The following is a 24,213-nucleotide window of genomic DNA, read 5'->3' on the forward strand; positions in this document are numbered from 1 at the left end:
GAATGCTTTTCTTTTTAAAGAGTCGCGTTTTTATTGCGGCTATGTACATTTTATGACAGTTTGCTGTTTTAATCAACTGTAAGTGTATAGTTACGTGGTATTAAGTGTGTCCCATTGTTTGGCAGCCATTACTACTATTTCTGTAAAACTTAGTTTATTTGCAAAATTAAAACTATTTGGTTTGTTGAGACAGGGTTTGTCACTGTAACCCTGGCAGTCCTGGATCTCACGCGTGCTGTGATTAAATGTGGGCACCACCACCGCCCCGCCTAACTCTTTATTATTTCAAACAAACATTTCTTACCATTTGAGACCCCTGGAAATCAGCATCGCACTATTTCAATGAACTTGATACTTTGGGTATTTCATGTTTGGAGTCTCACTGCTTCATCCTCTGTGAGTTCCCTGTCCCCTTAGGAAAATGTCTTCAGAGTTTGTTGATGCGTGATGGATGCTGGTATTTACAGCTCACATTTTATTTTTCTGTTCGTTCTCTGGTTCCTTTTAGCTGTGTGGCATGAAGTTGCTCTGACTGTGAGCATACAAATATCTTTACTTTTTGGCCATTTAGAGCGAAGGTTCTATGAATGGCCTATGATTTCACTTCTTTGGGTACTTAGTGAAGGTAGATTTAATTATCATCTAAAAGTTCTAGGTTTAATATTTTGAAGATTTGCTTCGCTTTCCCGCAGCAATTGCGCCACGCTGCGTCCCCTGCTGGCAGTGCGCTTTCCAGGTTTTTAACAGCACGCCAATACTTGCAATTTTATTTGTGAAAATGACCATCATCCTTATTTGTATGATAAATTCTGTATTTTTGTGTTATGATTTTATCGTAAGTTGTATATTTTCATTTTTTCATACCGAAGACACAGTCAGAGGACATTTGCTTAATTAAGATATGGAACGTTTATGGAGAAACTGGCTGCGTAAGTAAGTCTGGTTATGCATTGTTGAGACGATAGAAAGAGAGACTCACATTAGAGGACTGCTTGCAATTTTAAAAACTGTACACGTTATGAAGAACTAAAAATAAAGGGATTATGTGTTTTAAAATCCAGTACTAAATTAGTTCACATATCAACTTTTTAATCATTTTTCTTATATAATGCTTCAGTCTGCTCAACTGACTCTTTTAAAAAATAGCAAAGCAGACAAAACCCAAGCATTTGTGTTCAAATAAAATTCCCAGAGGCCTGAAGAGGAGGCTGATTGGATCAGAACACTGGCTGCTCTTCCAGAGGACCCAGATTTGATACTCAGAACCCACCCGGCAGCTTGTCACCCTCTATCACAGCAGGTCCAGGGGACTCTGATGCCCTCTTCCTTTGGCTTCTACAGGCACCAGGCATACCTGTGGTGGCATCTGTGCATGAGGCACAACACCCATACACATGAAAAGTAGAGATTAGCTTTAAAAATGAAGCTACCAAAAGGAATAATTGCAGTTATTGATTTATTCCAGTCAGTCCAAATCAAAACGCAAGGCCATGCAAGAAGCCGTGCTCCCTGCGCACCTCCTGCTCCAACTGCACCAGCAACGGCATGGAGTGCATGTGGTGTAGCAGCACAGAGCGGTGCGTGGACTCCAACGCCTACATCATCTCCTTCCCGTACGGGCAGTGTCTGGAGTGGCAGACGGCCACCTGCTCCCGTGAGTATCAAGAAGAGGCCTAAAGTCTGTTGTGCTATCAGCCTCTGATTTTCACCGTGTCTTCATTTTGAATTTGCTGTGATATTACCATTTTGCCACTAGGTGTGACGCGTCTCCTGAATCCTGAGCGGAAGGTACAACCACCAGTTTCCCGATGGTTCTCTCCTCCAGGGCTCTGGTGTCGTTACCTTTCCTCGTCACACTTTTCATCCCCTCCCCGCTGTTCTTCTGTGACTGATACTCCCGAAGAGTCGACAGCAGTTGTTTATACGGTTCTCACTTTTATTTGTCTAGTTACTTTTCGACATCAGCTTCTAGTAGGCATTTTCCAAGGCTGTCGGTCACGGTCGCGCTGTGAGCCGCACTGCTTTGTTAAGGGTGTGGTGAGCGTTCTTGTGGATGGGAGGGGTGGGAACTGGTAGATGGCAGCTGGGGGAAGGTTAGAGACTGCACAAGCGGGCTTCCCTGGAAGAATGGGTCCAAGGAACCAAGCGTTCAAGAATATGAGCCCATGGGGGCCATTCTTTTTTTCCTTTCCCTTTCAGAACAGGGTTTGAGGCACAGCCCTGACTGTCCCAAAACTCACTCTGTAGACCAGTCTGGCCTCGAACTCTGCCTTCAGAGTGTTGGGACCACCACTGCCTGACATCTTTTTCGTTTTATTGAAAATAGATTTTTCCTCACATTTTTTATACGTCCCTTCCATCTACTCCTTCCACTTGCTCTCCACTTCCCCTCCCATCTAGATCCACCCCCTTTCTGTCTCTCATTAGCAAATAAACAGGCATCTAAGGGATAATAATATGATATGATATAATACATACTAACATCTCATAATTGAACAAAATAGACAGAAGGAAAAGAGCACAAGAGAAGGGACAAGAACCAGAGACCCATTTGCTCATACACTCAGGAATCCCATAAAAAATAAACTGGAAACAGTGCTGTATACACAGGGAACGTAGTTCAGACCTGTGCAAACCCTGTGCATGCATGATAAATATAATCCACCACATAAACAAACCGAAAGACAAAAAACATATATATATATATATTTTGAGATGATCCTTTGATCTATCTATCTGTCTATCTATCCTCAATATAGTTCTTGAAGTCTTAGCTAAAACAATAAGATTACTGAAGGGAATAATGAGGAAATAATTGGAAGGGAAGAAGTTAAAATATCTTTATTTACAGATAATATGGTAGTTTATATAAGTGATCCTAAAAACTTCACTGGGAAACTCCTACAGATGATAAACACTTTTAGCAAAATATTTAGATACAAAATTAACTCACATCAATCAGTAGTGCAGTCTCTCTCCATACAAATGACTGACAGACTGATAAAGAAATCAAAGAAACAACACCTTTCACAATAGCCTCAAGAAATAGAAAATAACTGTGGGGTAACTAACCAAGTAAATGAAAGACTTGTATGATAAAGACTTTAAGACACTGAAACACACTGAAGAAGATATTAGAAGATGGAAAGACCTTCCATCCTCAAGGTTGGTAGGATTAGTATAGTAGAAATGATCATACTGCCAAAAACAATTTATTGATTCAGTGCAATTCACATCAAAATTTCAAGACAGTTTTTCACAGATCTTGAAAGACAGTTTTCAGCTTCATTTGTAAATACAATAAAAACCCCAAGATATCTAAAAAAATTCTGAGTGATAAAAGAATTGATAGAAGTATCATCATTCCCAATTTCAAGATGTATTACAAAGATATAGTAATAAAAACAGAATAGTATTGGCACAAAAGCAGCCATATGATCCATGGAATCAAACTGAAGACACAGATGTAATTTCCCACCTCTATGGGCACTTGTTTTCTGATAAAGAAGCTAGAAATATATCCTGTACAAAAGACAGCATCTTTCACATGGTGCTTGTCAATACTGGGTGTAGAAGAGTTCTGATAGACCCATCCTTATCACTCTACACAAACCCAGCTCTAAGTGGAGCAAACACCTCAACATAAAACCAGATGCACTGAATCTGACAGAAGAAAGAGTGGGGAATAGCCTTGAGTTTAATGGCACAGGAAAAGAGTTTCTGAACAGAACACTGATAGCACAGGCACTAAGATCAGCGATCAATAAATGGAACTTCCTGAAATGGAAATGCTTCTGCATGGCAGAGGACACTCATTCAGAAAAAGCACCCTCCAGAATAGGAAAAGACTTTTAGCAACTACACATCTAACAGAGGGCTAATATCTAAAATATATAATGAAGTAAAAAAGCTAGATATCAAGAAAATAATCCAATTACAAACTGGGGTACAGATTTAAACAGAATTATAAAAAGTAAATCCAAATGGCAGAGAAACACTTTAATGTTCAACATCCTTATCTATCAGAGAAATGCAAGTCAGAATTACTCCGAGATTTCATCTTACACCTGAAAGTAAGATCAGAATGGCTCTGTTCAATAGAACAAGTGACCGCTCACGCTGATGAGACCGTGGAGCAAAGGGAACACACACATTCCTGGTAGGAGTGCGGATTCATGCAGACACTATGGGAATTTGTGTGGCTCTACCTCAGGAAGATGGGGGTTGTTCCACTTCAAGATCTAGCTATAAGACAGAAATTTAACAGAGAACTAAGGGAACTGACAGATGTAACAGAAATCTGTAGAATATTCCATATGAACATAAAAGAATATACCTTCTTCTCAGCACCTCACTGAACCTTCTCAAAAATTGACCACATACTAGGTAACAAAGCGAACCTCAATAGATACCAAGAAATTGGAATAACCCCATGTATCTTATCAGATCACCAAGGCTTAAAATTAGAATTCAAGAGCAACACTAATTTCAGAAAGCTCACAAACACATGGAAATTAAACAGTGCTCACCTGAATCACCAATAGGTAAAGGAAGAAATAAAAAAAGAAATGAAAGACTTTCTACAATTCAATGAAAATGACCACAGAGCATACCCAAATTTATGGGACACAATGAAAACAGCGTTAAGAGGAAAGTTCATAGTACTAAATGCCTACATAGAGAAGCTGGGAAAACCCTGCACTAGTAAGTTAACAGAACACCTAAAAACTCTAGAACAAAAAGAAGCAAAATAACCCAGGAGGACCAGAGGGCAGGAAACAATCTAATTGAGAGCTGAAATCAACAAAATAGAAACAAAGAAAACAATATAATGAATCAATGAGACCGAATTGGTTTCGAGAAAATCAACAAAATGAACAAACCTTTAACCAAACTAACCAAAAGGCAGAGAGAATATCCAAATTAACAAAATCAGAAATGAAAAGTGGGACATAACAACAGACATAGAAGAAATAAAGAGGATCATCAGGTCATACTTCAAAAAGATATACTCCACAAAATTGGAAAACTTAAAGGAAATGGGCAACTTTCTAGATAATATCACTTACCAAAATTAAATCAAGACCAGATAAGCAAATTAAACAGACCTATAACTACTGAAGAAAGAGAAACAGTCATCAAAAGTGTCCTGACCAAAAAAAGTTCGGGACCAGATGGTTTCAGTGTAGAATTTTCAAAGAAGAACTAATAACAACAGTCCTCAAATTGTTCTACACAATAGAAACAAAAGGAGCATTGCCAAACTATTTTTTATGAGATTACAATCACCTTGAAATGTAAATAACACAAAAATATTACTAAGAAAGAGAATTACAAACCAATCTAACTCATGAACATGAATGCAAAAATACTCAATAAAATACTGGCAAACTGAATCCAAGAACACATCAGAAAAATCATCCACATGACTAAGTAAGCTTTATCCCAGAGATGTAGGGATGGTTCAACATATGAAAATCTGTCAATGTAGTCCACCATATAAACAAACTGAAAAAGGAAAAAAAACCCACATGATCATCTCATTAGATTCTGAAAATATAGCATCCCTTCATGATAAAGGTCTTGGAGAGAGCAGGGATACAAGGAACATACCTACACATAATAAAATCTATATACAGCAAGCCAACAGCTAACATCAAACTAAATGGAGAGAAATTCACAGCGATCCCACTGAAATCAGGAACAAGACAAGGTTGTCCACTCTCTCCATATCTGTTCAGTATAGTGCTTGACATTCTAGCTAGAGCAATAAGACAAAAAAGGGACATCAAGGGGATGCAAATCAGAAAAGAAGAAGTCAGAATCTCACTATTTACTGATGATATGATAGTTTGTATAAGCGTCCTCAAAAATTCTACCAAGGAACTTCTACAACTCATAAACACCTTCAGTAATATAGCAGGATACAAGATTAACTCAAAAAATCAGTAGCCTTCCTGTACACAGATGATAAATAGGCTGAGAAAGAAATCAGAAAAACATCACTCTTAACAATAGTCACACATAACATAAAACATCTCAGAGTAACTCTAACCAAACAAGTGGAATACCTGTATGACAAGAAATTTAAATCTTTGAAGAAAGACATTCAAGAGGACACCAGAAAATGGAAAGATCTCCCATGTTCTTGGGTAGGTAGAATTAACATAGTAAAAATGGCAATATTACCAAAAGCAATTTACTGATTTAATGCAATGCCCATCAAAATCCCAGCAAAATTCTTCACAGACCTGGAACGAATCTTACTGAACTTCATATGAGCAAAAAGCCAGGATAGCCCAAACAATCCTGTACAGTAAAGAAACTTCTGGAGGCATCACAATCCCTAACTTCAAACTCTCTACAGAGCTACAGTACTGAAAGCAGCCTTGTATTGGCATCAAACAGAGAAGCAGACCAGTGGAATCTAATCAAAGACCTGGATATCAATCCACACACCTATGAACAGTCAAAGAAGCAAAAATTATAAAATGGAAAAAAGAAAGCATGTTCAACAAATGGTGCTGGCATAACTGGATATCAACATGTGGAAGAAGGAAAATAGATCCATATCACCATGCACAAAACTCAAGTCCAGATGGATCAAAGAACTTAACATAAAGCTAACCCACACTGAACCTCATAGAAGAGAAAGTGGGAAGTACACTTGAACACATTGGTACAGGAGACCACTTCCTAAATATGACCTCAGCAGCACAGTTACTGAGAGAAACAATAAATGGGACCTCCTGAAACTGAGAAGCTTCTGTAAAGCAAAGGACATGGTCAACAAGGCCAAGCTTTTATATTTCGTATAATAAAGCAGCACAATGAATATAAGTTTTCACGTAATACCATCTTTTGTAAGAAAAAGAAGAGAACATAGATTCTTAGTTCCGAGTCACCATTACACACCGAACGATGGATTCCCAGTAAATGTAACCCTCTGTGTCAGACAGAGCCAAAGCTGTACCACCTCACTTCAGAATTTTGTTTTTAAATGACATCTAAGGACTAGAATACTTCTCTGAACATGGCATTTTATCAACCGTTCTTAATGCTGAAAAATCTACTTGAAAAATAAAAGTAGACTATGAGCTTGTTCCTCAGTGCAGAAGTGTGGGATTATTTAATCCAAGAGTTCCCCACTTGTCTAGGAAGTCTTAGCAGGAATATTGGACTGAGAGTAGTTTAATTGATATAAAGTATATCTTAAGGCCACCTTATTTATATTTCCCTTAAAAGATAATTCTAAGGTGAATTTCTTTTCCCGGGGACGACATTTAGATTGTAAGCAGTGTGAGCTATCTTGGGTGTGATGCAGGCAGTTTTATTCCTCACAGGTCAGTTTTGATTGGAATATCACAGTACATAATTGCTCCTATGGAAGGTTTGATAGTTTTTATTATTTCTCATTGGCTTCATAGTCAACCAGTACCGTTTTGAAGACAATCATCATAACTGTCAATAAATATGTGAACTACCCATAGTCACAGAAGGAAAATACTTCAGATCAAGGGAACCATGGGGAATGTGGTAGTGCATGCCGTGTTGAGTTTCTACGTGTCTGCTAAAGGGACTGCCACTGATGACTGTGTATTGGCAGGCTGCAGCTTCCTCCCTTTATTGAGTAGTTTCTTTTCCATACAGTTACCCTGACTACGGTTTCTGCATCTTCTACTCCTTCCAGTTCCTCTGTCCTTCCTACCCCCCCCCCCATCTACTCCCTTCCTGCTTCTCATTAGAAAAGAACAGACTTCTATGAGATCACAACCAAACACGACAAAATAGAATATGATAAAACAAAATCCATTACATCCAGGCTGGATGAGTCAGCCCAGCAGAAGGGAAAGAGCCTTAAGAGCAGGCACAAGGCACAGAAACCCCTTGTTCACACACTCTGTAGTCCTGTGTACATACTAAGTGGAAAGCTGTACTGTGTGTGCAGAGGACCCGTGCAGACCCGTGTGGGCCCTGTGCTGGCTGCTTCAGTTTCTGTGAGTTCAGAGGGACTTGATCTGGTGTCCTCTGTCCTCTCTGGCTCTGACACTCTCTCCCCCTCCTCTCCTGAGGGTTTCCCAAGCTCTAAGTGTGTGTGTGTGTGTGGGGATTTGATGGAGGCCTTCTGTTTAGTGCTGTGTGTTCCAAGGGCCCAAGAAGATTTAACTTTGGAAAGGAAAACAACCATGCCTTTGAATTTCATGTCTAGAAAGTTAAATAAGTGGATATTGTATTTTATTTTTTAATACGATTTCAGATGGCTCTTACTATTTTCTAAAACTCAGCCTTCAAGGTTCTTGGCCCCAAACAACTCACTATAAATACAATCCTCAGTGAGTTCTTGGATCTGACATTTTGCTGCTGAGTTTCTGACGTTTACCAGGTCTCTGGGTCAGTCCCTCTATGTCCCATTATGGGAAGACACTCAGGAATCTTTAAGTGCCGCCTTGTTTTCCTTTGTCCTGGGTTATGGTTACCTTCTTTTCCCTTTTAACATCCAATTCAATTTATCTTCTCTTTGTTCATGACATGTATTATGTATACACGTGTACATATTTATGTGTGCATATATACATGTGTATGATGAATTGTTCATGCCTGCTAGATATTTATGCAAAATATTTCTATTAACCACAGATGACATTTTAATGTCTTTCTTCTTATAACATTTTCCTGAAGCATACAATTCTGCTTGATAATAAAAGTCTTTTTTTTTTTTAATACTTCTGTCATGCAGCTCAAAACTGTTCTGGATTAAGAACCTGTGGACAGTGCTTGGAGCAGCCTGGCTGTGGCTGGTGCAACGACCCCAGCAACACGGGGAGAGGGTACTGCACTGAAGGGTCCTCCCGGGGACCAGTGAGAGTTGGCGGAGCACACAACAGCGAGGCGGTCCTCGACACCAGTCTGTGCCCCAGAGAGAAGAACTACGAGTGGTCTTTCATCCAGTGCCCAGGTAACGGCCCTTTCGTTTTCTTCGCGGATGCGCCGGTGTGCTGTATTGTGTCTGTCACTGCGCTGTCCTGGAATCTCATGCTCCTCCGTGTTTCCAGGAACCCTCGTGGTGAGTGTGGGTATCATGACCACCCCAGTGGATTCTCGGGCCATCGTGGGTACTCACTACTATGTAAATTTGGTGGCCACTTAGTTTTCCAGGGGCTCTTTTCATAGTGTGCATTCCTCATTCTGTGCTTGTATGGAAGGCAGTTGAAAATTTAACTTACTCAGGACGTGTTTTCTGAGTACCTGCTGTGTACTAGCTCGTGTGTTTAGTGAGTTAGGTGCTAGAGACATGGTTGATAAATTGGTTTTAAAATCACTACACTCATGGAGAATGTGTGTTTATTGAGATAAGTGAGCTTATGAAGTCATGTGGTGGATGAGGTTATGGGTGAGTAAGTGAATCTTGGTTGAACTCGGGTTGAGAAGACAGAGCTTTGCTGACATGTCCACACACGTAAAAGCCTGCAGGAGAAGTGTGTCATGGCTGGATTCCTGTGGGATGAGCTACAGAAGAGGTGCCAGGAACATGAGAGAGTGAGGAGATGGAGCTAGAAAATCAACAATATGTGCTGGCTACCACGCAGGAGTGTGGCACGCAGATCCTCTGGGGACTTGGGAAGAGCCATGAAGATTGCTCGGAAGAGCTGCTCCTCTGAGGTGGGGCATTGGACTGCTTCCTCGTGCCTTGCTGATGCCGGGAGACTAAAACCCCACATTTCTGAGCTTCCCCAGCAACCCTGACAGTTTCCTCGGGACCAGTGACAGCTGAGGCAGAAGGGGTGAGAGCTACCCTGAGTATGCTGTAGATGAGGGGCTTGCACCGCAGGACGAGGCTGCAGAGTCAAGTGAAGCTGAAGACGAACCTAAGCGATCACAGATGGAACCACAGAGTGCTGAGGTCGCACGTCAGTGCAGCTTGCTCACGAGAGATGGGTGAAGACAGTCTGGAACGGACCAAGATGTGTGGATGGGAACATTGGTCACTAGTCAGAGGGTTCCTAGATATCACATTAAGCTGAGGAGGTGCGGAAGTGCTCGGTGTGGCTCTGCAGCCGTGCAGAGCTGTGTATTTGTCACAGTCCATGTTGTGCTCTTGGATGTGGTTCAGTAGTACATCAGCGCCGGCATTCACAGGTTGTCGATCCAATACCTAGGATTGTAAAGTGAACAAGATCCATACCTGTATGCCACAAAATGTGCAATCTGCTGTATGCAGTAAAGCCATTCACTTGAGGATTCCAGAATGGAATGCGAGTTGTCTAATGAATCTACTACGGTGGCTCTCTCTGTCGCTCTCAGTTTCTCTGTCTGTCTCTGTGTCTCGGTCTCTCTGTCACTGTTCCTGTTTCTGCCCCTCTGTGTCTGTTTGTCCGAATATATGTCTGTCTGCCTCAATCTCTCTCTCTCTCTCACACACACACACGTGCACACACGAGTGCATCGTGTGCATACACACAGACTTTGACTATTTTCTTAGTCAAACTGTTTTTACTGTATAGTGCAAGGCTACAGAGAAACCTGTGCATACATCTGTGGTATTCTGATGTGTTAAGTTTGTTTCTGACAAGAATTATTTTGTAATTCTAACAATACTTTGTGTGTGCACTGTGTTTCAGCAAAAACATGAATGGTTGTGTTAATAGGAGCTGAGATCTCACTTTCAGAGAAAGAGGTGAAGGCTCCATTCAATATTTGGTGCTGGACTCAAGCTTCTGACCATGCAGTCATTCTTTATACATAAAAACAAACAGAAATATTTATGTATACTAGGGTTAATTTATAGCTCTTCATATGTCAGATCCACATATTTGTCAACATCCACATGTGTCCTTCCTCACCCCGTCATTTGGGCCCCTGACATTCCAGAGCAGTGGACCTCCCTAGTCTGTGGATATCACTTCTGAACATTATTCTCTGTTGGAAGACTCAAGGCTTTCACATAAATGGCTGCTTTTTAGTGGGGGCAGGGAGGGTAAAGGTATGCTTCAAGCATTTTGCAGTGCAGTGCTGAAGGAGAGAGACAGAGAGGAAAAGTGGCGGAGGAGGGAAGATGGAATTGTACTAACGCCAGTCTGAAAGTTTGCAATGGGTCAAACCCAGGGATCAATATAAGCATTTGAAATTAATTGACACACACATGCACAATGCATGTACGCATACACACACTTGAAGTAGAAGGGGACAATGTGGGAAGAGTGAGGGAGCAATGTGAGGGGAGGGGTTAAGAGGGCAATGTGGATGATATGATCAAGTTTCCTAATGTCGGGGTAAGACACTAACATTTGGTACGGAATTACTTTGTTATATTTTTGCAGATTTATAAATTTATAAATCTGAAATTCTCTAACTATAAATTTCAAAGTACAGTTTGAAAAGCACACTGCAGTTCTAGAGTAATAGTCAAAGGAAACTTGCAGAAAGGAAAATGTAGTTATTGGAACTGAAGGCCGGTGTGTGCAGTACACGCGTAAGACAGGAACAGCAACATGAAAGAGAAGCATTAAGAAGCAACTCAGCACTCAGGAGAAGTAAGTAGAGATAAAAATGCAAGATGCAACAGAGGTCAAAGATAGGGTAGAATTTAAAGTTCCGAATACACTTAATAGGATTTTCAAAAAATGGAAAAGGAGAAAGAAAATCTTTAAAAATATTGTCCTGCAATGAGATATAGGCACTAAGCACAACTAGTGCCATTTGATTCTAATATAAAATCGTGTCCTTGAAAATGTATAACCATGCTCACTCCTTAGTGCAGTGATGAGCTGGGCTCAGGCCACACTGATGCTCTGAATGTCTAGACTTCTCAGGTGTGTATTTCTTCAGGCAGGAAATTATATTAGAGGGACCTTCTCAAGCAGTTTGATGTCTGCTCTCATTTACAGCTTGATTGTACAGAGAGCTGTCTCACAGGACAGTGGAACCCTTCCCTGTCCTGTCTGCGTGTAGGTCTGGAGAGGACGAGCTACAGGAAAGAAGCCTGGCTTGCACGTGGTGGCATCTCTTACAGGCCAGGGCCTAAGGAATACAAGGGGAAATGGAGAAAGCGAGCTGGTGTCCACACCTTCTTGGATGTGCTTTGCTGAACTCTTCCCCACTGATTACGATGAAACCATAAGCCAAAATAGCAATCCCCCCGTGACTTGGTTCCTCAGGGATTTGACGCTTTGCTTGAAAAATTAAAAATCTGGCAGCAGAAACTAGATTCCCAAATCAGACCACGTGGCTGGGAATCCTATGCATCTACTCTAGAAAAGCTCCGAGCTGCATGTTAGTGCGGCCTTAGGGTGTGTGATCAGGGCTCAGGGGCTCTTCTGGCGGGACCTGAGACCTGAGACCAGAATGCCATAAAGGCCATGCTCATGAGGTTTCAGATGAGAACAAAGGCTCTTGGAAGTTGGATTAGTGGCTCTTTGCTTTGCTTTCTGCTAAAAATTAGTGAAAACTGGGGAGTCCAAGTTCAAGGGTGATTCAGAGTTAAACTGGCAGGGATTTTAAGGCAGACTGTGGTCATGTTGTGGTATAGTGATGGTTGCTTTCAGTCAGGTTTGGAGTAAGATTTTGAAGCAAAAATTAAAGCAGAAAAACTGGAAAGGTTTGTAGTTTGAACAAAAGCTTCATTAGTTCGGGTCTATTGCATCTAGTTTCCTGCATTTTACAAGTAATATCTCTATAGACCCATTTTATTTTAGTGGCATTAGAATGTGTATAAAATTTGTAGTTTTGTGGTCTGCCTCTCTGTAGGGAGAGCAAAGTTTTGAAACTAGAGATAAGGTACTTCTATGTCATCAATTATACATTTAACTTGCTTGAAAAAACCCAAAATCAAAGTATAAAAAATATTCCACTTTTTAAAATGGATGTGTGTAGGCTGAAACGGCTTATTCATTCCTGGCTGCTCAGACCCAAATTAATCACACAGAAACTGTATTATTTGCAATACTGGTTGGCCAATAGCTTTAATGTATTTCTTGCTAGCTCTTATATCATAAAATAACCCATCTCCATTAATCTGTGTATCATCACGTGACTGTGGCTTACCAGTGAGGTTCCAGTTTAGTTTTCCCGCCTAGTTCTATTCTGTTAAGCCATTGGCTGAATGCAGTTTCTTTATTATCCAGTGGCAATAAAACATATTCACAGCATGTAGAGGGGAATCCCACATCAAATGTGAAAGTAGTGTAACGAGTAACAAATGACACAGTGGTGGAGGTGCGGGGCTGAGGTGTAGAAATGGGTGGACTCTGCATCAATTATTTTTCAACTTCTTTATGTATATACTTGTTTATGACATGTATTCCATGTGCCATTAATTCATCATTTTAACTTGGATAAGTCACAGCTTTTGAGCACAATGTCCTAAATCCACAGCCACCACCCTCGTGTAGTTCCAGAGTGCATTAATCACTATGAAACCAAACCTGGGGCCCCTTAAGAGTCATTTCAAATTTCCCCCCTCTCCAGCACTTAGAAACATTAATTTACTTCCACTGTTTAGTTGGGCTCTTATGATATGTGGTCTTTGTCCTTGGTTTTTAATCCCAGCATCTATATAGTGTTTTCAGGATTTATTTTTGTGGCCTACATAAGTTCTCTTTATGTCGATGTAATATTCAGTTACATAGATGCACAACAGCTGTGCTTTCTTTTGTTTGCTAATGTACTTTTGGTTATTTCTATTATGGTATTGTGATTGATGCCCTTGTAACCATTGTGTGAGAACTTCTGCATGGAGATGTTTCTTTTTATCTTTCAGTTTATCTAGAAGTGGATTATCGAGTCATATGAGAACCCTATGTTTAATGTTTTAAAGAATTGCAGAACTTCTGTAGAGTTTATGTTGGCATGGGGCCTGTTCTTAAGAGCGGTTTGTTTCCTCTATGAGACTCTCTAGAGGGAACTATTTTTTTGTTGTTGTTTCCAAGTGACTGCTGAGATAGGAATGGGTGTGTGTGTTCATTTCTTATTTCAGTTTTATGACTGCATCTAGTGTAGACCTGTGCAGACTGTGTGCAGGCTGTGTGTGCAGGCTGCCTCAGTCTTACATGCATCTGTTGTATCTAGAAGGCCATGATTCTTGGTACATAATTGATTCCCTCTGGCTCTTACACTCTTTCTACCTTCTGCAGAGTTCCTTAAGCCCCGAGGAGAGGGAATAGATGGAGATATCTCATTTCCAAGGAAAGCATATTGTCTGGCCGCGGGTCTCTGTGTTTGTTCCCCTCAGCGCAGAAGGAAGCCTCTTCGCTGTTGGCTGAGCTTGGCACAGACCTACTAACCTGGCCCGCATGGCTGGCCATGTCCAGCGAAGGGACAAGGACCATTGATTGTGAAGAATCATTTAAATTGTATACAAAAGAAAAGTGAACTAGCCCCAGGCAGGCTCCCTTAGTCTTCTCATCTTTGAGGACCCACACAGTGACTGCTGAATGTCCGCTCTCACACATACCAACAATATATGTTGATCATGTTTCTCTCTCCATCTCTTCCTCTTCAGCAAGTCTTTATGGACCCTTAGATCACACACCTCTTCCAATTTCATGTTCTCTCTCTGTCTCTGCCTCCCTCCCTGCGCCTTTCCCTCTCTCTGACTAAATAGCCCACAAAGAGGACTGAAGAACTCTGCTTCCTGAAGGTCTGGTTTGATACCCATCACCACATGATAGATCACAACCACAGTAACACCAGTTCCAGGGCATCCAGTGCCCTCTTCTGGCTTCCAAGGGAACAAACAGCACACCTATACTGTACAGACCTACAATTAGGCAAAATATCCATCACAATTAATAAAATTTTGAAAAAAAGAAAAAAAAGTATGGGATTTGCAAAGTCTAGCATATTGGCTGTCTAGTCCCTTCCAGTGAAGAAAACATTATTTTATCTCTGTTCTATGCTATATTTACATGATTTGAGTTGTAGATATAATTCAAGGGGTCATTCTGAGATGCCCTTGTGAGGTCTGGGAGACCTGTGGCAGAGGGCATGTGTTTTACATGCGTGTTTGATTTCAGAGTTCCTTAACCTTGTGGCAACATGCATTTCAGACCCACACATGGAGAGCGTTTGGATTTCCGTGTGTCCTTTCCCTTTCATGCATCGATGCTATGGCACATCCGGTTCTTTTCTGCTTCTTTGGTCTTCATGTGTTCATCTGCACGATGCAGGTGATGACTTCAGTTTCTAAACGTGACTCAGCTTCTCTCTCTTCCTGGGAGGTGGCAGCAGTTGCGCTTCCTGGCCTTGCTAGATTTGGAACCCGTGTCTGCTGATACTTGCTGTGTATCCTATGTAGAGTTCAGATTTTCTTCTATCTCAGGCTTAAACCACGCACCGTTTCAGTCCCTGACAATTTCTTTGAAGGAAGGCTATATATTGAAAAAGGTTTTGCTCAAGATTTTTCTTTCTTCCTCTGAATTTATGTGCAAACATGTTGGGAATTTAATAATAATGTCATGAAGATATTTTTAAATGCAGCACATCTGTTTCTAGAGAGCCCATATTTTCAGAGCTATGTGCTTTATTTGCATATCAAATGATAAATTTGTCATTATGTTTTATTTTGATTTTTTTCTGTTTGTGTTTCCATAAATAAGGAACCATCTGGGGTAGAATTAAAATGTAGGCAAAATAAAATAGATGGATTGTCTTTAGTTTTATTTGTGTTCTGTAATTATGTTAATATTAGACCATTTAAAATGACAATTCATCCAGGGAGAATTATTCAGAGTCAGGTGATGCTACCTCTTGCTGCAGTCTGGTGGGGGTGTTGGTTAAAGTGTGACCCCTGGCCTGTGAGTTTAGCCTTTCCTTCTGTGTCTGACACAGCTGGTACTCGGGGTCAGTGTGACCCTGGCCTGTGAGTTTAGCCTTCCCTTCTGTGTCTGACACAGCTGGTACTCGGGGTCCAGCGTTTCACAGCACGCGTGTCCCTTTCCCTTGATTGTGTGTTGCAAGCTTTGACAGTGTCTAGCCCTTCCCTTCCTGGAATTTTCCCTGCAGTAGGGTCTAAATTCCATCATGTCTGTATGATACAGCCTCCTTATCACATCTCCCTGTAACACAATTATCAGAAGCTTTGTGGTGTTGGATCCAGGAAATGCTTCTTGACTGCCTTCGTCTTTTCCCATTCAGGCAGGAAAGGTTGGCTGGCATTGGGTCGGTGTGTTCTTTAGTGTCAGGAGGTGGCAGGGGTCATTCCTGGCCTTGCTTGTATGTAGCTGCCACACCAACTGCTGCTCTTGTGGGGACTGCTCTGGTACTGACGTCATAATCTATATACTACGTTAGATTTGAGAGCTAAATTCATCTTTCCTTTTCAGAAGCAAGTGCTCATAGATAATTTTGTTTTCATGTGGTTTGAAATTTCGCAAAGTGTGCTAATCTATTTCTTATTTTGGTTCTTCAGGCAATTCTTTATGTGTAGTGGGTACTCATTTTTTTTAGACAGAGCAATTTAATTATGTATCTGCCATAGATCTACAAAATTCCTTCTTAACCATTTAAGCATAACAGTAGAAGTTTTAATATCAATGTTTTTATTATAAAAGAACTCCATGTATGTTTTTGGTGGCTGATGGTACAGAAAGATCTTGCCGAACTAACTTGGCCATCGCTAACTTTTTGAAAGGCATATTTGTGAGTTTTAAAACATTTGAAAACAAAATTGTCATATTTTAAATATTTTACATATTTGATTTTCTTTTATCTTGACCTTTTGTGTTAGATTTTCTTATTTTATAGATGATTTGAAACCAACTTCTTGCTTTAAGACAATACACCTTGCTGGGTGGTGGCAGCGCAGGGCACGCCTTTAATCCCAGCACTCAGGAGACAGAGGCAGGTGGATAGAGATAGGATAGGTGAGTGTGAGTGAGCCTGGTCTACAAAGTGAGTTCCAGAACAACCAGGACAGTTCCATAGAGAAACCCTGTCTCAGAAAGAAAAAAAGAAAGAAGATACACTTTTATTCAAATTAAGAGTCCCTTTGTTTATCTGAATAGCAATTTGTTTTCTAGAAATTAAGATCTGTTGCCTGATATTTTTTTGTATTTATAGTTTGTTATTAAGTATAAATACGTCTATGATCTATTGAGAACTTAACATTCCTTATCAAAGCTCTATTATATAATCTTGTCTTATTTAATGGATAAAACATTCACATGATTCTTTAATGAGCATATTAAACTATTCCCCACCTACCTGTAATATTTCACGTTATCTGCAGCCCCTTCGTCTATAAGCAGAGGTCAGTTGTGACCCTACGATAAGGTGCACCTCTGTCTTATTGATGCTCTCAGATGACTGTGTGTTGTATTAAGAATTGGGTAAAGTGCTTTGGACTTGGCTAGAATGAGGTTTTAAAAGTGACGTCTGTCTTGAGAGCTGTGTACGTCTGTGGTTATTGAGCTGTTTGTGCTCCTTCCTCCCATTTCCTTCAGCTTGCCAGTGTAACGGACACAGCACCTGCATCAATAACAACGTCTGTGAGCAGTGCAAGAACCTCACCACTGGGAGGCAGTGTCAGGACTGCATGCCCGGGTATTATGGAGACCCCACCAACGGAGGGCAGTGCACAGGTAAACACTTTGACTTCAGCATGTGTTTGCTAACCAGAAGAAAGTGAGAATTGAGGGGTCTCTTCTGGAGACTACACCTAAAAATTTTGCTATCCATCTTCAGTATTTTTGATTGAAGACTCTGAAAACTATAAAAGTTCTATGATATGCTTATTTTAAAATACGACACTTTTACTCTAAATTGAATGCATACATATTATAAGAAATTGAGTAAAAGTGCATATAATTTCATTATTTAAGTGATCACTGCAGACAGTTATGTTCTGATAGGAGACTGGAGTAATTGACAATTATAGACGGTGCCTGAGAAGGCGAGACTTCTCTCACAGGATGGCAGTTAAGGGTGTGAATTTGGTCTGAAATGTTAATTCTACCACTGTTTAAAAATAAGCCGTTTCGACTGTGTTCTTCGCGCCAGCACGGTTTCTCTTTTCATCTTATTGTAGCTGTAACCCCTGCTTTCCTTTGCCAACTTCATACGCTCCCTTTAAACCCACGGAGTCCACCCGTGCTACAGCGTGTGTGCTGCTGTGGAACCGTCCAGTGGATGCACAGTTGAAGTAAACTGATTCTCCCTCCTTCAGCCGCCATCAGTCGCAGGCGTCTCCCCAGCGAGGGGCGGGGCTCCAGCGAGGGGCGGGGTTCCATGGCCCTTTTTTCATCCCTTCCGACTTTCAGCTGTCTTGATCTTAGACAGGTCGTATGCATGCAGTTGAGCTGTGGTGGGTTTGTGAGTACAGCCCTCCTGCCACTAGTGGAAGATATTGTTTGACAGCCGTCGTCTACCACCGCTGCTTTTACAGTCTTCACAACACCTCTCCTGTGTAGATCTGGAACCTCATGGGGAGGGTGAAATGTCGGAGTCCATCTAGGGCTGAGCACTGTGTAGATCCTGAACCTCATGGGGAGGGTGACAATGTTGGTGTCCCAGGACTGAGCACTTGTAGATCTGGAACCTCGTGGGGAAGGTGACAACGTAGGTGTCCCAGGACTGAGCACTGTAGATCCGGAAACTTGTGGGGAGGGTGACAATGTCGGAGTCCATATAGGGCTGAGCACTGTGTAGATCCGCAACCTCGTGGGGAGGGTGACAATGTAGGTGTCCCAGGACTGAGCGCTGTAGATCCGGAACCTCTTGGGAGGGTGACGATGTCTATCCATCTAGGGCAGAGCACTAAAGTCTTGTATACTCTGCACCTTGACCAGCCGTGAGTCCAGCCGCGAGTCTCTGTTAATTGCCGTCTACTGCAATAGGAAGTTCTGACTGCAGCTGAGATCTTATTAGCCCATTGGTCTAATAGACCAGATATGTGTATGGAGTGCAGTTTAATACTGTGTGCATTTAGCAGAATGCTGGCAGTAAATTCTTTCCTAGAGTTTATGACTCTGTCAGCTAATGGTTCTTGGTCCAGTAACCAGGTATGAATTTTGTCTTGTAGACTAGGCCTTCAGTCCAATAGAAGGTTAATTCCTGCCAGAACATGTCAGTGTTGTCAGTGGCCATACCTTGCTGTGATGGTCATTATTGCAGGTCTTGGTGCTCACGGCTGGGTAACTGCTGATTACATTTCCCCTTAGTTTCGTACATAGCACCTTCTGCTGCCGTGAAATTACACAGTAGCGATGAAGCGCTAGATCGGTACCAGTCTGATCTCCGTGTCCCTGTGGCTCACGGATGTGGTGTCCTCGGCAGTGTCTCGCCATCTAGTTCTGGAGCATAATGAAGTTTTTGAGAGAAGAATGTTCCAGACAAAACTACCAGCTCTAATAAATCTCCTTAGAAATAGTGTGAGAAAGGGAAATACTCATCGTGAATTGATGACGAATAATGTGTCGCACGAGAGGGAACGCGGTGTTGTGCGGGAGATGTAAGAACTCTGACATCCACTCTGAGTAGAAGACCCACTGACACTTTGGTGTGAAGTTGCGACAGAGAAAACTTACTAAAAACAGGGTCATTTTAGGTACTGTTTTCTAAGTAACTAGTCAAGGTTCCACGTCCAGTGGGAAGGTTACTGTAATATGGAGATGATGGAGGCTTAGGCCAGGCAGTGTTGTGAGAGGCCGTGTAAAAGCATTAGAGTTGATGTGAGACAGTTACTGATAATAAATGTTGATGGGGTCCTGAGAGGCGGAGGTGTGGCCTTCTGGAACAGCCCTAAGGTGGAAGCTTCTAGTATGTATATTGTGTGCAAAGTCATGATGCTGGTTGGGGTCATCAGGAGAGTTGGGAGAAAGAGAAGACCAAAGACGGGGTCTCCAGCCAGAAAGGAGGAGAGCTTGGTACAGGAGGGCACGAAGGAAGGGACGGTGGAACTGGAGGAAAAGCAGAGGGTGTGAGGTTTTTAAGTTCATGTGCGAGAGAGAGCTTGACCCAAGCTCATTCAGAGAATGGGATTCTTGGGTTTAGAAAGAGTTAAGGGTCCATTTGCAAGAATAGTTTTCCTAGGGGAAATGAGTGGAAATATTTCTATCCAAAGTTAAAAAAAGAATCTCTGTGTAAGGTTTCAGGGCCTGCATGCCGTAGAGGAGCACATGAGATACAGTCAGCTGTACCAGGCTGAGGAATTCAGATACAAGAGGGTCTGGATCCCCCAAGGAATACACTGTGTGAGGAGGGGGAAGAACTGGCTCCTGCGCTGTGTTATCCCTCTGTTAAGGGTGGATGTTTTCCGGGCTCCAGCCCTGTGGGTCGTGCTGTCTCCATTGTGGCCTTTTGTTTGATGGTTCTCACCAGTTCTTCTGGATCAAATCCCAAGAGTGAATTGCTGGGTTGTGGTAGTTTGGTGTTCATGGGTTTTGTTTTTGTTTTTGATTTTATGTTTTTGGTTTGTTGAGACACAGCATTTCTCTGTAGCTTTGGAGCCTGTACTGGAATTCACTGTGTAAACCAGGCTGGCCTCGAACTCACAGAGATCTGTGTACCTATGGCTCCTGAGCGTTGGAATAAAGGTGTGCCACCACCGCCTGACTTATCTTTCATTTAGTGCTAAAACTAAAACCGTTGCGTGGGTGGTGTGGGACAATGGTCTGTATTCTGTCAATTATATGTTAAATAAATGCTGATTGGCTAGTAGCAAGACAGGAAGTATAGGTGGGACAACCAGACAGGAAGTAGAGGCAGGTCAAGAAGAACAGGAGAATTTTGGGAAGAAGGAAGCTTCTTGGGCAGTCCTGGCCCATCCACAGAAGAAGGAAGATGTGACTGCCTGGCCGAAAAAGGTACCGAGCCATGTGGCTAACACAGATAAGAATAATGGGCTAATATAAGTTATAAGAGTTAATAAGAAGCCTGAGTTCATGGGCCCATCAGTTTATAACTAATGTAGACCTCTGTGTGATTTCTTTGGGATTTAACTGTGGAAAGTGGGCAGGACAGAAACCTCAGTCAACACGTGGGGTTTATTTTAACTCTTTTAAGTAGATGTAATGGCAGAACCAAGTGCATTTTCAGTGTTGAATTTTCTCCCAGATGTTTTCCTCTTATGAGCGAACTTCTCTGTCTACCACCGCCCACTGCCCCGCACCGCCCACTGCCCCGCACCGCCCACTGCCCCCGCACTGCCCACTGCCCCGCACCGCCCACTGCCCCGCACCGCCCACTGCCCCGCACCGCCCACTGCCCTGCACTGCCCACTGCCCTGCACCCCTCTTTCCACCTTATGACCTGTGGCCATCACAGAATGCTGAGTTTGACCAGGTCCTTTTTATGAGTAGAATCACAGTTTTGGTTCTTTGCTTTTTAGGCTAAACAACATTCTGCTATCTGTTTAAACTACATTTTTATCTCTCCTGGCCATCCTTTGAGAGATACTTGAATACATCTACATTTGGATATTTTGAGTACCACGTGCTGTGTATGTGGGCGTGTAATACCTGTTTGAGTCTCTGTGCCATTATTTGTTTGTGCCATTGCTATTGTGTTTCTGCAGAAACAAACTATTTTCAGAGATGTGGTCCATTTTTAATAATGGGTTTGTTTTGTTGTTGTTCCTCCCCCCAAATTATAAGACATCTTTATAATAACCTTATAAGACTGCGATTATCAGATATTTTCTTCTACATTGTAGATTCTCTTTTTTAAAAAAATCATAATGTCTGTTCTTTAAAATATCAACGTTTTGAAGTCCAGCGTCTACCCCATCTGTGACCTGCTGGAGTGCGAGGGGCCTGGTCCTATGTATCTCCATGACTCGGGCAATAGCAGGATGTTGGCTGGGACATTGGTGGGTCCAGTATTGATGCTGTGCCAAAGCCAGAGGCTGTGGACCTGACCAACAACGCATTACACCATGAACATTTGCAACTAAAGCCGTGTGGACAGGAGGGTAGAGTGCATGACACACTCCCATGACAAGGCTTCCCGTACCGAGACGGATGGAGAGGTGATGGAGAGGTGGAGGACCAAAGTTCATTTGTATCTTATTTTCATTCTTTTTTAGCTTTCATGCAGGGGTGAACTACAAGTCAGGAACTGAGAAATTTTGCCATGTTCCCGCCCCCTTTTTTTGGTAAAACCAAATAGATAAATATGTTATTTTCAAAGATTTGAAAAGAAAGTTTCAGGGGTTAAAAAGATGGTTCAGTGGTTAAGGACACTTTCTGTTCCTCCATGCGTTTGGTTCCTAGTACCTGTGTCAGGTGGCTCATAGCCTCCTGTAACTCTGGCTCCCAGGTATCTGATGTCATCTTTTTCCTCCAAGAGCACAGTCACACAGACACACATACACATACATAGACACAGATATAGACATGCACAGAGAGTCACATTCACAGACACACATAGTCTCTCTCACACACAGATATACACAATCACAAACACACACACTAACAGATACATAAATTAAAATACTGAATCTTTAAAAATAAAATACAAAAATTTCCAATTTCTTAAATTATGTTTTAAGTTTTAAAAAATTTTTCTCATACCATATATTTTGATCATATTGATGAAGTCTACTTTATGTAGGTTTTCTGTTTTGTAATTAAAAACGAATACTTATTTTTATCTTATTTGCATGCATGTTCTGCCTGAGTGTACAGTGTCACCTGTTTGCGGTACCCCTAGAGACCAGAAGGGGGTGTTAGGTCCCTTGGGACTGTAGTTACAGATGTGTAAGCCACCATGTGGGTGCTGGGAATCAAACCAGGGTCCTTTGGAAGGGCAGCCAGTGGTCTCACCCACTGAGCCATCTCTCCAGCCTTTGTTGGTTACACTTTTGTCATATATCAGAATGTATATGATTGATTCTACAAACTTTTGCCAATATGGGCAAAAAGAACACTTCACTCTATAATAGCTATGAAATAATTTAAATTGTTATGAAGGATTTAAAATTTTCAGCAGGCAGGGGGCTTTGAGAAATATGTTCCCCTTTGGGGATAGTATTCCTCTACTAGATTTAAAACTAGTTCAATTATTCCAAATTAATTTCTGTTCCTGACATGGCACATCTGGCAAGCTAAGGCACAGTAAATAGAAAATTAAATGGAATGAAGGATTGATGTCTATCTTATTCATTGTTATCGGTTTTTATGAACTTTAAATAATCCTTAACTTTTTTTAAGTATTAAAAGGTGGCACAATGATATCTTAATATTTGTGATCTATAAAAATAACTGATCTTCTTAACAGCCACATTAAGTTACCTAACTAGTAAACATCACGTCACATTGGGAAGTTATGTTGTGATGACTAAAATTAAAATTTAAAAAGCCAGAAAGCATGCATTTATTGCCATGTTCTGGGCACGGAGCGAGGGTCCTCTAGCAGTGTGGAATGTGCTCTGAGCCCCTGAGCCGTCTCTCCAGGTCCTTTGGCTTCTTTTAGAAGCTTAACCTCTGAAAACTGGTCTGTCAAGCATTTCCAATGCTATATATTTGGGTAATTTTATGATTGTTTTTAGATCATAGCATTTATAGTTAATTGCTATAATTAATGATTAAACATGCTTTTTTAGGATCTTGTATGTGTATTTGTAGATTTGTATTAGATTATGTGTCTATAACCATTGATAGTTTTGTAGAATACAGTGTTGTTAAGAGTTTGAATTTTGAGTTGGGCAGCACTTGGGAGGCAGAGGCAGGTGAATCTCTATGAGTTCGAGGCCAGCATAGTCTACAGAGCTGGTTCCCGGGCAGCCAAGGCCATACAAAGATACCCTGTATTAAAAACAACAACAACAACAACAACAAAATAATTTGAATTTTGGAACCATATTGCTTGGTATTGCTTGCCACTATCACATTGGGTAAATTTAGTTTCCAGTTTCCTTATTAGCAAAATGAAGCTATCTTATATTGATAAACAAATCTCCAGTGAGATTTGTGTGTGTGTGTGTTTGCATGTGTATGTATGTACACGTGCATGTGTGCACACATGTATTTATTTGCAGGCCCACGTGTTTGAGACTGGTATGGATATTGTATGCATGTTAGAGTGGTCACCTCACTTGTTCCTCAGTCTGCTGTTTTTTGAGGCATTATCTCTGACCTGAACTCGCCAGCTGCTGTGTTGGCTTGCCAGGGAGCACCAGGGATCTGTGTTCTCTACCTGGCCTGCTCTAGGATTGCAAGCTAATGCTAGAATGACCAGATTCAAAAACATTTAGTTATTATTATTGAGTGTGTGTGCACA

General features: G+C 41.5%; 1 protein-coding gene across 2 annotated transcripts in view; it reads left to right on the forward strand.

Annotated features, from left to right (window-relative positions):
• Positions 1-24,213, forward strand: part of Atrnl1 (attractin like 1) — a 597,040-nt gene that overhangs the window by 105,238 nt on the left and 467,589 nt on the right. For both annotated transcript variants that reach the window (XM_075974528.1, XM_075974530.1), the window contains exons 17-19: positions 1,466-1,654; positions 8,738-8,956; positions 17,439-17,576. In XM_075974528.1, the coding sequence (XP_075830643.1) occupies positions 1,466-1,654; positions 8,738-8,956; positions 17,439-17,576 (546 nt within the window). The remainder of the gene's footprint in view (positions 1-1,465; positions 1,655-8,737; positions 8,957-17,438; positions 17,577-24,213) is intronic.

The sequence above is a fragment of the Microtus pennsylvanicus genome, chromosome 5 (assembly GCF_037038515.1).
Source record: "Microtus pennsylvanicus isolate mMicPen1 chromosome 5, mMicPen1.hap1, whole genome shotgun sequence".
Lineage (NCBI taxonomy): Eukaryota > Metazoa > Chordata > Mammalia > Rodentia > Cricetidae > Microtus > Microtus pennsylvanicus.